This window comes from Cherax quadricarinatus, chromosome 4 (assembly GCF_038502225.1).
Source record: "Cherax quadricarinatus isolate ZL_2023a chromosome 4, ASM3850222v1, whole genome shotgun sequence".
Classification (NCBI taxonomy): Eukaryota; Metazoa; Arthropoda; class Malacostraca; order Decapoda; family Parastacidae; genus Cherax; species Cherax quadricarinatus.
This window is the reverse complement of record NC_091295.1, coordinates 50066642-50079784: the sequence shown is the minus strand read 5'-3', so window position 1 is coordinate 50079784 and position 13143 is coordinate 50066642. Positions and strand designations below refer to the sequence as shown.

At 38.4% G+C, this 13143-nt stretch overlaps 1 protein-coding gene across 5 annotated transcripts in view; it reads left to right on the top strand.

Annotated features, from left to right (window-relative positions):
* The window catches only part of LOC128684541 (ERI1 exoribonuclease 3), a 31084-nt gene extending 18910 nt beyond the window's left edge, over nt 1-12174 (top strand). For 4 of the 5 annotated variants that reach the window (XM_053770791.2, XM_053770792.2, XM_053770790.2 and 1 more), the window contains 3 exons: nt 3705-3905; nt 5744-5840; nt 11718-12174. In XM_053770791.2, coding sequence (XP_053626766.2) covers nt 3705-3905; nt 5744-5840; nt 11718-11872 — 453 coding nt within the window. In that variant the 3' untranslated portion in view covers nt 11873-12174. Of the gene's footprint in view, nt 1-3704; nt 3906-5743; nt 5841-9765; nt 11310-11717 lie in introns of those variants that run through there. The other variant, XM_053770794.2, reaches the window with a different exon arrangement.
* The last annotated feature ends 969 nt before the right edge of the window (nt 12175-13143 follow it).

The following is a 13143-nucleotide window of genomic DNA, read 5'->3' as shown; positions in this document are numbered from 1 at the left end:
CTGATGCCAAATGACTTCGAACAGGCGATAAATGACATGCCCATGCACTCTGCCCCAGGGCCAGACTCATGGAACTCCATGTTCATCAAGAACTGCAAGAAGCCCCTATCACGAGCCTTTACCATCCTATGGAGAGGGAACATGGACACAGGGGTCGTCCCACAGTTACTAAAAGCAACAGACATAGCCCCACTCCACAAAGGGGGCAGTAAAGCAACAGCAAAGAACTACAGACCGATAGCACTAACATCCCATATCATAAAAATCTTTGAAAGAGTCCTAAGAAGCAAGATCACCACCCATCTAGAAACCCATCAGTTACACAACCCAGGGCAACATGGGTTTAGAACAGGTCGCTCCTGTCTGTCTCAACTATTGGATCACTACGACAAGGTCCTAGATGCACTAAAGACAAAAAGAATGCAGATGTAATATATACAGACTTTGCAAAAGCCTTCGACAAGTGTGACCATGGCGTAATAGCGCACAAAATGCGTGCTAAAGGAATAACAGGAAAAGTCGGTCGATGGATCTATAATTTCCTCACAAACAGAACACAGAGAGTAGTAGTCAACAGAGTAAAGTCCGAGGCAGGCATGGTGAAAAGCTTTGTTCCACAAGGCACAGTACTCGCTCCCATCTTGTTCCTCATCCTCATATCTGACATAGACAAGGATGTCAGCCACAGCACCGTGTCTTCCTTTGCAGATGACACCCGAATCTGCATGACAGTGTCTTCCATTGCAGACACTGCAAGGCTCCAGGCGGACATCAACCAAATCTTTCAGTGGGCTGCAGAAAACAATATGAAGTTCAACGATGAGAAATTTCAATTACTCAGATATGGTAAACATGAGGAAATTAAATCTTCATCAGAGTACAAAAGAAATTCTGGCCACAAAATAGAGCGAAACACCAACGTCAAAGACCTGGGAGTGATCATGTCGGAGGATCTCACCTTCAAGGACCATAACATTGTATCGATCGCATCTGCTAGAAAAATGACAGGATGGATAATGAGAACCTTCAAAACGAGGGATGCCAAGCCCGTGATGACACTCTTCAGGTCACTTGTTCTATCTAGGCTGGAATATTGCTGCACACTAACAGCACCTTTCAATGCAGGTGAAATTGCTGACCTTGAAAATGTACAGAGAACCTTCACTGCGCGCATAACGGAGATAAAACACCTCAATTACTGGGAGCGCTTGAGGTTCCTGAACCTGTATTCCCTGGAATGCAGGCGGGAGAGATACATGATTATATACACCTGGAAAATCCTAGAGGGACTAGTACCAAACTTGCACACGAAAATCACTCACTACGAAAGCAAAAGACTTGGCAGACGATGCAACATCCCCCCAATGAAAAGCAGGGGTGTCACTAGCACGTTAAGAGACCATACAATAAGTGTCAGGGGCCCGAGACTGTTCAACTGTCTCCCAGCATACATAAGGGGGATTACCAACAGACCCCTGGTAGTCTTCAAGCTGGCACTGGACAAGCACCTAAAGTCGGTTCCTGATCAGTCGGGCTGTGGCTCGTACGTTGGTTTGCGTGCAGCCAGCAGTAACAGCCTGGTTGATCAGGCTCTGATCCACCAGGAGGCCTGGTCGTAGACCGGGCCGCGGGGGCGTTGACCCCGGAACTCTCTCCAGGTAAACTCCAGGTAAACTGACCATGCAGACCCATACTTTCATATGTAGGCCTACCAGCTTTCGTCCACCAGATTTGAAGGCGCTAGAATTTTGGCATATAAATACAGGACCGACACTGGCTATCAAGCCTTACATACACAGGACCAACCCTGAAAGTTAAGGTATATCATCTTTCAAAATTTCTCAGTGGGTAAAGAGACATGCAGTATAATATGTTCCTTTATTGACAAAGTTTTGCTTATGCAAAAACTTTTATTTGTCTGCAGGTAAAACATTGCATTATACTGCATTTGTGTTTTTGTTCATCGTGTCAGTGTTTTATATCATTTCTTTCCAAAATACCACAGCTTGGGCAGGTGCATTAATTGCACTTTAATCCAGACCACATTAAGTTTGGAAAGTGTTGCAAATAATGTAAATTCCAGTTGCAGATTTTGTTGGGTTTATTTTTAATACCAAGTTTGATCAATAATTGTGATAATTTCCATACAAAACAAATTTTCATACAAAATATCAGTGAGTTTGATAAATAGGAAAACGTAAAATCCAAATTTTAATCCTATTACCAGTTGAAACAGTTTTAAAATTCTGGATTCTTGATTGATTAGTACCAAATGAGCTTGTCATTTATTCATTCTCTTTTTTTTTGTCCAAATCAGGTTTACATTGCAGTTCAGATGGTCCTGCAAACTGCAACATCCTTACCCCTCCACCCACGTACTTCCTCCACCGGCACCCTTCTTAAGTCAGACATTGTCATCAGTGCATAAAATAATTGAATGATTTTACCTAGAATTATTATTTGTAATATGTTTTACTTCTTTATGTAAAATTTGTTATTCATCATTTAAAATATCAGTTACTTTATTCTACATAGTTCTTTGTTAGAGAGTCCTCAGCTATCAACAGTCTGTGTGTGGTCAGTAATTAATGGACAAATGTAAACAGTAGAAATTTTATTTTTTCTTCATGTTTCCTTTATTACATTGTGAATGAATGCAGTATTTTCCATTATAGTTTATTTTGATGTGCAGCAAAGAGGAGGCTAGAGGCAGTGGAAATGTCATATTGGATGGCAATATGTGGTGTGAATATTATGCAGAGAATTAGGAGCATTGATGGTAGGATTGCTGGTGTCTTTTTTTTTTTCTGTCTCATACACATGCAAGATTTCAGGTACGTCTTGCTATTTCTACTTGCACTTAGGTCACACTACACATATATGTACAAGCATATATATACACACACCCCTCTGGGTTTTCTTGTATTTTCTTTTTAGTTCTTGTTCTTGTTTATTTCCTCTTACCTCCATGGGAAAGTGGAACAGAATTCTTCCTCTGTAAGCCATGCGTGTTGTAAGAGGCGACTAAAATGCCAGGAGCAAGGGGCTAGTAACCTCTTCTTCTGTATATATTACTAAATGAGAGACTTTTGTTTTTCCTTTTGGGCCACCCCGCCTTGGTGGGATGCGGCCAGTGTGTTGAAAAAAGAATTAGGAGCATGGAGAATAGAAGGTTTGGTGCCTCCAAAAGTATAATACAGAGGGCTGAGTGGGTGTTGTTGAGGTGACTTGGGCACTTAGAGGGATGGCGCAAAATAGAATAACTTGGAAGGTATGCTAGTTTGATGTGCTGGGAAGGAGGGGGTTAGAAGGGGTAAAGGAAGTTTTAAGTGCTAAAAGCTTGATTGTCCAACAGAGTTGGGTGAGCACTTTAAACCAGAGTGAGTGGAGGTAAGTGGTATTTGTGACCTGATGTGCTGTTGGAGTATGAGGAAGGTAACATTTGTGAAGGATTCAGGAAAATCGGTTAGCTAGACTTGAATCATGGAGATGGGAAATACAGTGCTGGCACTGGGTGAGGATGTTGCAGTTCAAAGGATCATCTAAACTGTGATGTCAGCATGCTTCTGACAAGACAGCGATTGAATGTATGTTGGTGAATGTGTTTCTGGTGGGAGATGGCTGGTGCATTAAAAATATTGACATGCACAGTTGTGGATAACTTTGATAAAATTTATCAATATGCTCTAATAACGTTTTACCAGGAAGAGGTGGATGCAGGAAAACCGTTTCCCGTTGTCTTTGAAGAATTTGATAAGTGGATACAAGAGGATGTGGGACTGAACTCAAAGTTTCTTTTTGTCACATGTGGAGACTGGGATCTGAAAACTATGCTCCCAAGTCAGTGCGACCTAGAGAACTACCAGGTACCTGTATACTGCAAGACATGGCTCAATATTAAAAAGGTAAATACCATCAATCTCCATGGGGAAGTGGAAAAGAATCCTTCCTCTGTAAGGAGGGACAAAAGTACATGGAGCAGAGGCTAGTAGCTCTTCTCCTGAATAAATTACTAAATGTAAAAAGGAAACCTTTAGGTTTTCTTTTTAGGTCACCCTGCCTCAGTGGGATACAGCTGGTGCATTAAAAAAAAAATCTCCGTAGGAAAGCGGGAAAGAATCCTTCCTCCGTAAGCCATGCGTGTCGTAAGAGGCAACTAAAATGCTGAGAGTAATGGACTCATAACCTCCCTTCTCCTGTATAAATTATTAAATGTAAGGAGAAAAGCTTTATAAGGCTTTCTTTTTCAAGTCATACTGCCTGTTTTCAAGTCACCCTATCTGTCTCTCATAGGGTACATCATTGTCATATCATTACTAAGATATAAAAATTACTGTATTTGTTCATCCATTGAGCATCAAATTAACATTTATACAGTGTTATTCTATTGCATTTTAAGGTCCTTTTCAAAGTTTGCTTGTTGTGCATTGAACTAAACTAATACAAAAAAAAAAAAGTGCATGATTCCTGTTAACACCTATAATTCTTTTTTGTGAGCATTATTTGCTCATAATTGTTATAAAAAAGGCTTCTTCTAGCTTATTACAAATCTATTACAGATATTACTGTAATTATAATACTGTAGTAGTTCATTACAAAACATAATAATCTGTGTGACAATTTTCATACTTTTCATCTACCTGGTTCTCTTATTTTTATTTTTTTAACTTTTGCTTTATTTGCCATTTATTACCCTGTTCACTGTCTTGTATGTTTTTGATACCAGGGTCACTTATGTAGATCTATGTTTTGAGATCAGCTTCCTCAGACAAGTTGTGAATGGTAAACTTTTGCTTATACATGAGAGAATGGATGTGTAGTGAGTGTGCACTGTGTAACATAAATCCTTTCCCCCCACAATGCGTGTATGATTGGACAAGCAAAACTCTGACTTTGTGTTGAAAATGAAAATGTTTATTTCCTTGCAAAGCTTACAATGTGTGGTTTACAAATTACATAGTGCAGTGCAATGTAGATAAGTACTTTTCTAATTAATAAATACAGTAGGGCCCCACTTATATGGCAGGTTAGGTTCCAGGCTACCTCTAGAAAGCAGACATCGCTGGAAAGCAGAATGCCATTTTTTCCACTTACAAATGCATATAAATACCAGATAACAAGATTACACTAATATATATTAAGTTAGCAGTAGCACTAGGCATTAAAAAACAATAAAAAGTAAAATGCACACACAGTACACTCATTATTTAGCTAAAAATATTTGTAGTCTTAATGTAGGGTGAGAGGTGAGTAAGCGAGATAAAAACGAATAAACGAGGGAGAGAACAAGTATGAGGACAAAACTGCAGAGTACTATGTAAACAGACAAACACACCTTGTTTTGGTTCATACACATTCATATAAAAACCTTACATTGTGTACAAGATGTCTCCACAGTGGTACAGTAGAATAAAGAGCAACACTTCCATTCTTATGTAACATCATTTTTAGAAGGAATGATGCTCTGACAAGTTAGTACGGAAGAATAAATAAACAGCAACACTCCCATTCTCATGCAACACACCATTTTAGAGTGAATGATATTATTATAATCATAATAAAAAAGAAGTGCTAAACCCACAAGTTGTGTATATCAGATGTTTGTCTGTGTTGTACCAAAAGACAGTGACAATGTTTTTACTGGCTTATGACCCAACAGTGGTGCTGATACTACAATAAAAAAATGTTTCTTGTAACTTATCAAATGTAGTATTATGAGAGTTAACAACAACAATTATTTCAGTCTTATGCAGTGATGACAGGAGAGTACGTCAAAGGCATGATGCCAATGATTAACGGTCTCAACCTTGTTCACATTGGCTGCCTTCATCGAGGTCTTGGTAAGATAGCTAATAAGTATGCCTTAATACTGATGCATTTATATTTTTGTAGCTATTTTTTTTTTTTAAAGTCTGCCCTCTCCCACCGAGGCAGGGTGACCCAAAAAGAAAGAAAATCCCCAAAAAGAAAATACTTTCATCATTCAACACTTTCACCTCACTCATACATAATCACTGTTTTTGCAGAGGTCCCCAGAATACTACAACAATTTAGAAGCATATACGTATAAAGATATATAACATATCCCTCCAAACCGCCAAGATCCCAAACCCCTCCTTTAAAGTACAGGCATTGTACTTCCCATTTCCAGTACTCAAGTCCGGCTCTATAAAAATAACCGGTTTCCCTGAATCCCTTCACTAAATATTAACCTGCTCACACTCCAACAGCTCGTCAGGTCCCAAATACCATCGTCTTCATTCACTCCTATCTAACATGCTCATGCACGCTTGCTGGAAGTCCAAGCCCCTCGCCCACAAAACTTCATTTACCCCCTCCCTCCAATCTTTTCGAGGATGACCCCTACCCCGCCTTCCTTCCCAAACAGATTTATACGCTCTCCATATCATTCTACTTTGATCCATTCTCTCTAAATGACCAAACCACCTCAACAACCCCTCTTCAGCCCTCTGACTAATACTTTTATCAACTCCACACCTTCTCCTAACTTCCACACTCCGAATTCTCTGCATAATACTTGCACCACTCATTGCCCTTAGACAGGACATCTCCACCGCCTCCAACCATCTCCTCGCTGGCAGCATTTACAACCCAAGCTTCATACCCATACAAGAGTGTTGGTATCACTATACTTTCATACATTCCCTTCTTTGCCTCTATAGATAACGTTTTTTGTCTCCACATATACCTCAGGGGCCTAGTAATCCCTTCTCCTGTATAACTTACTAAATTTAAAAAGAGAAACTTTCGTTTTTCTATTTGGGCCACCCTACCTTGGTGGGATACGGCCGGTTTGTTGAAAGAAGAAGAAGATATACCTCAATGCACCACTCGCCTTTTTTCCTTCACCAGTTCTATGGTTAACCTCATCCTTCATAAATCCATCCGCTAACACGTCAATTCCCAAATATCTGAAAACATTTACTTTTTTTATACTCCTCCTCTCCAATTTGATTTCCAATTTTTCTTTACCTAAATCATTTGATACCCTCATCACCTTACTCTTTTGTGTGTTCACTTTCAACTTTCTACCTTTACACACACTTCCAAACTCGTCCACTAACCTTTGCAACTTTTCTTTAGAATATCCCATAAGGACAGTATCATCAGCAAAAAGTAACTGTGTCAATTCCCATTTTGTATTTGATTTCCCATAATTTAATCCCACCCCTCTCCCCAACACCCTAGCATTTACTTCTTTTACAACCCCTTCTATAAATTTATTAACCCTTTCAGGGTCGGCAGGCCCTCTCCTAAACTTGTTCTCAGGGGTCGGAAATTTATCGAAAAAACTATTCTTTCTTGTGAAATGATAAAGAATCTTTTCCCAATCATAATGACACCAAAAGTATGAAATTTGATGGAAAACTTATGGAATTATGCTCTCGCAAAGTTAACGGTCTCGACGATGTTTACGCATCGGCCCTATTTTGAGTCCTATTTTCAGCCATTTCCAATGTACCAGTCGACAAAAATCATAACTATTTTGCTAGAACTCCATTTTTTCTGTTGAATGAATACAAGAAACCACCCATTTACTGATTTCAACTATCCAAAAAAAAAAAAGTGGTCAAAAATTGGCAATTTTGCCAATTTCACACAAATTTCAAAAGATGCCAATTTCCAAATTGGGTCTAGAATAAACAAGACAGACATTCCTGGCACTAAAACATTTTTTCTGTTCATTAGTCATGTCCCCAGGCCTCTCATACATTTCTTTTGCTTTCCACTTTGAATTTTTCTCACAAAAAAATAGAAGATTTACTGTTATGCAGACTACTACATTAGTGTAGAAATGGTATAAATAATATCAGCGCACTTGTGAAAGAATATTAGACTCACCAGCTGACGTGTATTGGACGCGTGGCATGATTTGTTTACTTTTGAACTTTGGCAAAAATCGAACATTTCTGCTACTATGAGCTTAATTTCAAGGTACTTTTCATTGTGAAACCAATCAAAATCATCTCAATTTCTGTAATATGTCTTCCATTCTCTAAAATAAGACCAGGAAAACTAGAATACAACCATAAATAGCATACGAAAATACACTTCAAAGTCTCTGTTTTGAAGCAAAAACATGGTCGGAGATTTTTTTTCTCATTACGCAATGTGTTCTGCAGGATTTTTTTTATACCATGCACACTGACCACATAGACCCATTCTTTCATATGTAGGCCTACCAGCTTTCTCTTACTAGATTTGAAGGCGCTAGAATTTATGCGTACTAGTACGGCACCATCCGTGGCGTGCAAGCTGTGCTAGTACGGCACCAACCCTGAAAGGGTTAAAACCATGGTGACATAAATGAATAAATGTCAAAATTATATGTATGGCTACTGTCAGCTAAGTAGATGATGGTAGTACCTATTGCCAAATGAGCTAAATTCTTTGTTTCCTAACCTCCCCCCAACCCCACCTCAGCTTGCTCTGCAGGCTGAGTGAAATGTTTGAATTGGGTTACCATATTTGTTAGCAGCTGCCCTACCTCAGTGGGAGATAGCCAGTTTTGAATTAGGTCAACATATTTGTTAGGAATTTCCCTACCTTGGTAGGAGATGGCCATTGTGCTATAAAAAAAAAAAAAAAATGTTGGGAGCTAAAATATGTCCCAAGGAAGGAGATGTAGTGTGTGATTCCCTCTTAATTCTTTTAACATACCAGCCATATCCCACCGAGATAGGGTGGCCCAAAAGAAAAAACTAAAGTTTCTCCTTTTATATTTAGTAATATATACAGGAGAAGGGGTTACTAGCCCCTTGCTCCCGGCATTTTAGTCACCTCTTACGACACGCATGGCTTACAGAGGAAGAATTCTGTTCCACTTCCCCATGGAGATAAGAGGAAATAAACAAGAACAAGAATTAGAAAGAAAATAGAAGAAAACCCAGAGGGGTGTGTATATATATGCTTGTACACGTATGCGTAGTGTGACCTAAGTGTAAGTAGAAGTGGCAAGACATACCTGAAATTTTGCATATTTATGAGACAGACAAAAGACACCAGCAATCCTACCATCATGTAAAACAATTACAGGCTTTCGTTTTACACTCACTTGGCAGGACGGTAGTACCTCCCTGGGCGGTTGCTGTCTACCAACCTACTACCTACATCCCTCTTAATCAAGTTATTAAATTATTAAGAAGGCTGAGAAACTACAGTCCTGATATTCAGGATTGAAGCTTATTTATTTTGGAGAATGTCTGAAAGAAGTCTTTGCTATATAAAAATATTGCACACCACCAGAATATCAACTACATGTAATTTGCTAGGAAGGTTTTCTGTGTGTGAATACTGATAAAAGAACCTGACCCTGTAATTTCTAGTCGTATGGCTCAGGTTAGTTAATTTCTCTAGTCTAATTTGTACTGCAGTGTTTTTCATTCCACCTGGAGTTGTTTCAGCATGAGAATTGTTACAGTATTCATTCTTAGGAGTAATGTTCAACGAACACTTGTGTAAAGAAAACTTTTAAATTCAAGAATTGTTTGGTTTGGTTCAAAAGTGGGATTTGAGAAGTGCATTAGCAGGAGTATTTGTTTTCTTTTTCTCTTGAGGGATAAAACATGAACATTTACCCTCGTATCCTTGTATTTAATCCTTGTGGATTACATAATTTAATTCCATTAAAACAAATACTTTTTATGGCACTGTACTGGAAAACTGAAATGTGACAACTAACATACAAGTGTTCAAAGATCATGTTAAAATATGTAATTAAGGTGACTGATTTTGACTTTCTAGATGACTGTCGCAACATTGCCAACATTCTGAGAGCTCTGGCAGACCAAGGCTGCAAGTTCCTACCTACGATGGCCATTGATTAACTTATTGAAATAAGTTTTTCTTATTTTATATTGATCCAGCAGTGGTTTTTGGTACTTTTAAGAAATTGTCAAAAGTGATTAATTCAGGTTAGCTACAGTATATTATTAGACATTAATAGACATGAGTAATATGGCTTCAGTCTGTAGTGTTTTTTTTTTTACATATTTCATGGAATGAGTCTAAGGGTACATTTTAAGTACAAAAAATTTATTTTCAACTAAAAGTACTAAAGCTAGTTTTTCCATTTATATTTAAATATGATTATTTTATGGGATTTCAGTTTTGTTTAGATATAGTTAGGTTTGCTTTTTAATATTTTATTTAGTGAAGAATTGCACAGAAATTGCCAGCACTGACTTGCCAGTCATATACTAATTTTTCACTACAAATGCAAAATTGTTTTCTAAGATACATTTGGGTGGGGTTACCAAAAGTACTATTCAGTGGGCAGAGGAAGGGTTGTTGAGGTGGTTTGGGCATATAGAGAGGATGGAGCAAAATAGGATGACTAGGAGGGCATGTAAATAGGGGTTGGAAGGAAGGAAGGATATGGCTCATCCCAGGAAGGGTTGGAGGGGGGGGAGTCTACCTACCTGGAGGGTGTTCTGGGATCAGCACACCCACAGCCTGCAGCTGGTTTTGAGTGCTAGGGGCTTGGGCATCCAACAAGTTCATGTGAACCTGTTAAATAGGAGTTAGTGGAGGCAAGTGGTTTTTATGATTTGACATGCTCTGAGAGTGTGAATAAAGCAACATTTGTGAAGGGATTCAGGAAAACCAGTCTTTCAAATTTGAGTCCTTGAAATGGGAAGTACTGTGCCTACATTCTGAAGGAGGGGTGGGGATGTTGCAGTTTGTAAGGGGTCACCTGACCTGTGCCATCAGCATGCTTCTGGCCAAACAGTGATTGAATGATGGTGAAAGTGTTTCTTCTTTTTCGGGTCGCCCTATCTCGGTGGGAGACAACCAGTGTGTTAAAGAAAAAATGTCAAAGTAATTGGTTAATTTTGGTTGTGTCACACAGGGAAAAGTTCATAGATATGCAAAGCATTTTGGCAAGGAGAAAACAAATTAAGTATTACTGGGCATCAAATAGTCAGATTAAAGTTAATAAGGTGCAACTCTAATTGTAGATAATCAGCCAATGCTAAAAATGAATTACAGGTGTCCCCTTGCTTTATGTGAGAGATGTAGTCCTGATTGTTGGTGTATAAAGTGAAATCGCATGTAGCAAACCCATTATAATGGTGAAAATGGGGTTACTGCATATAATCAAAATCACACATAGCAAATCAGCATAAAGCAAGGAAAACCTGTGCTGGTATGTACTTGCATGTTTATATAATGTTAGTGCTGTCTTCTCTGCTGTGGTTGTTGTTGTGTTTACTTACACTGTGTGTACATAAAATATTTTAAATGTATTAGTAATTGTGGGAAATATAAAATGAGAATGAACTAAATAGATTTTTATGAATAAACCTTTTTAACACTAATAAAAGGGAATACAATCATAGATTGGGATTTGAACCTATGATGTAATGGTTCTCATGATCCCTTGGGCTGTCATAACCCTGACTGGCCTGAAATAGAATAAATATTGTACAAGATGAAAATGTAGAAAACTTTAGTCATATGCCAGTTTGGTGAGTAAATCACCATAGTTATTCCTGCCTTGTACCTTAACTCTGTCTCAAGCTTATCAACAGCACACTGTTGATGGTGTCCCTCCCAGCTGATCATGGTGTAGCATTTCCAGCTCATATCTGCAGCTCCTTACTGCTCACACTGTCCTCTGTAGGTAATTTTTGAGGGAAGAGCTTTGATTTGTTTGTCGATGATATCCTGCCCCTCACGTGTACCTTTTTCAGATCTACAGGTGATGGCAAACTGTGACAGGTCAAATGCTTCCAGTGCTCTTGACAGTTGGACTCATATGGATGTAGTGTTATTGCAACCCTTCAACCCAGTATTAAACCACCATACCATAGAATTCCTGATTTTATTAATATTTTATTATTATTAAAACTTCACATTCATGAGTTGAGGAGTATAACTGGGCAAAGCATTTTTTTTGGGGGGGGGGGGGAAATAAAATTCACTAATTGCAGATAATGCATAATGATAACCTGAAGGTTTTCTGAATGTATGTACGTACTATTTTTAAATGAATATTCTTGTATCATTGATGGCTTGCACTTTTCTAGAAATTTCTTAGTAAGCTTATTTTTTAATTTTAGAACCATTTCTGTCAGGCATTAGTTATAAATATTTGTATATGAATGAATGTCCCTTAGGGTAGTCCACAAAAATAAAAATTTGAGTCATTATTGTCTTAGTCGTTATGTTCATCTCGAAGAACAGACTTTCCATACAAAGTTTCAAACATTTTGGGATTCATTTAAGGATGTCTCAGTGATTTCAAACTTTTACCCCATACCATACAACAAGAAAATGAAGTGTTGGAAAGGAATTTTTAACATGCTGTCTCCCACTGAGGCAGGATGATCCATAAAAGTAAGAAACACTTTCACCTTCATTCACACATAATCACTGTGTGAATGATGGTGAAGGAATTGTGTATGAAGGATTATGTGTGAAGGAGGAAACACTAAACCCATGTGGGTCATACAGTGCTCGGGAAGATGCCAAGGATTTTAGTGGAAATTTTTGTCTTATATTTTAATTTTCATTTGGAAGCATTAAACATCTAAGAAATTTTAGGCTATCATGTTTGATATATGGAAGGGAAGGGTAGCTTCTGTTATTTGGATCAAGAGTCCTTCAGCATTAAGGAAAAGTGGAAAAAGTGCTGTGCTGTTGTAGTTTTATATTGACAGGAAGGTGGACATGTTAACACGCATCGGTTCAAGGACTCCCCAAGCTGTTTATGAGGGCTTGTTTCTAGCTGTCTGGGACACAACAGCAACTGGATGCTAGCTAGCCTAGAGGTAAGTTGGTCTCTGCTACATTTTCCTCTGGCAGTGGCAGCACCAAGGGGCACTGAAGTCCCCCAAAATTCTGTCAGCACTCCCTGATGTATCCAATGTTGATATTTTAAAGAAAGCTTTTCACGAGGTTCAATTATATATTCGTAGACATATAATGACTGCATTGTTGTACACTAATATATGTATACATATATGACTACATTGTTGTACATTAAAGCATGTATGTAGTTACTGTACATATACCGTATTGTCATCCATATTTTTCTCACCCCCCCCCCTCCCTTTCTTTTCTCTGTCTCTTATATATAATTTCTCTTACCCTGGCTTTGGGATGCTGGAGATATCT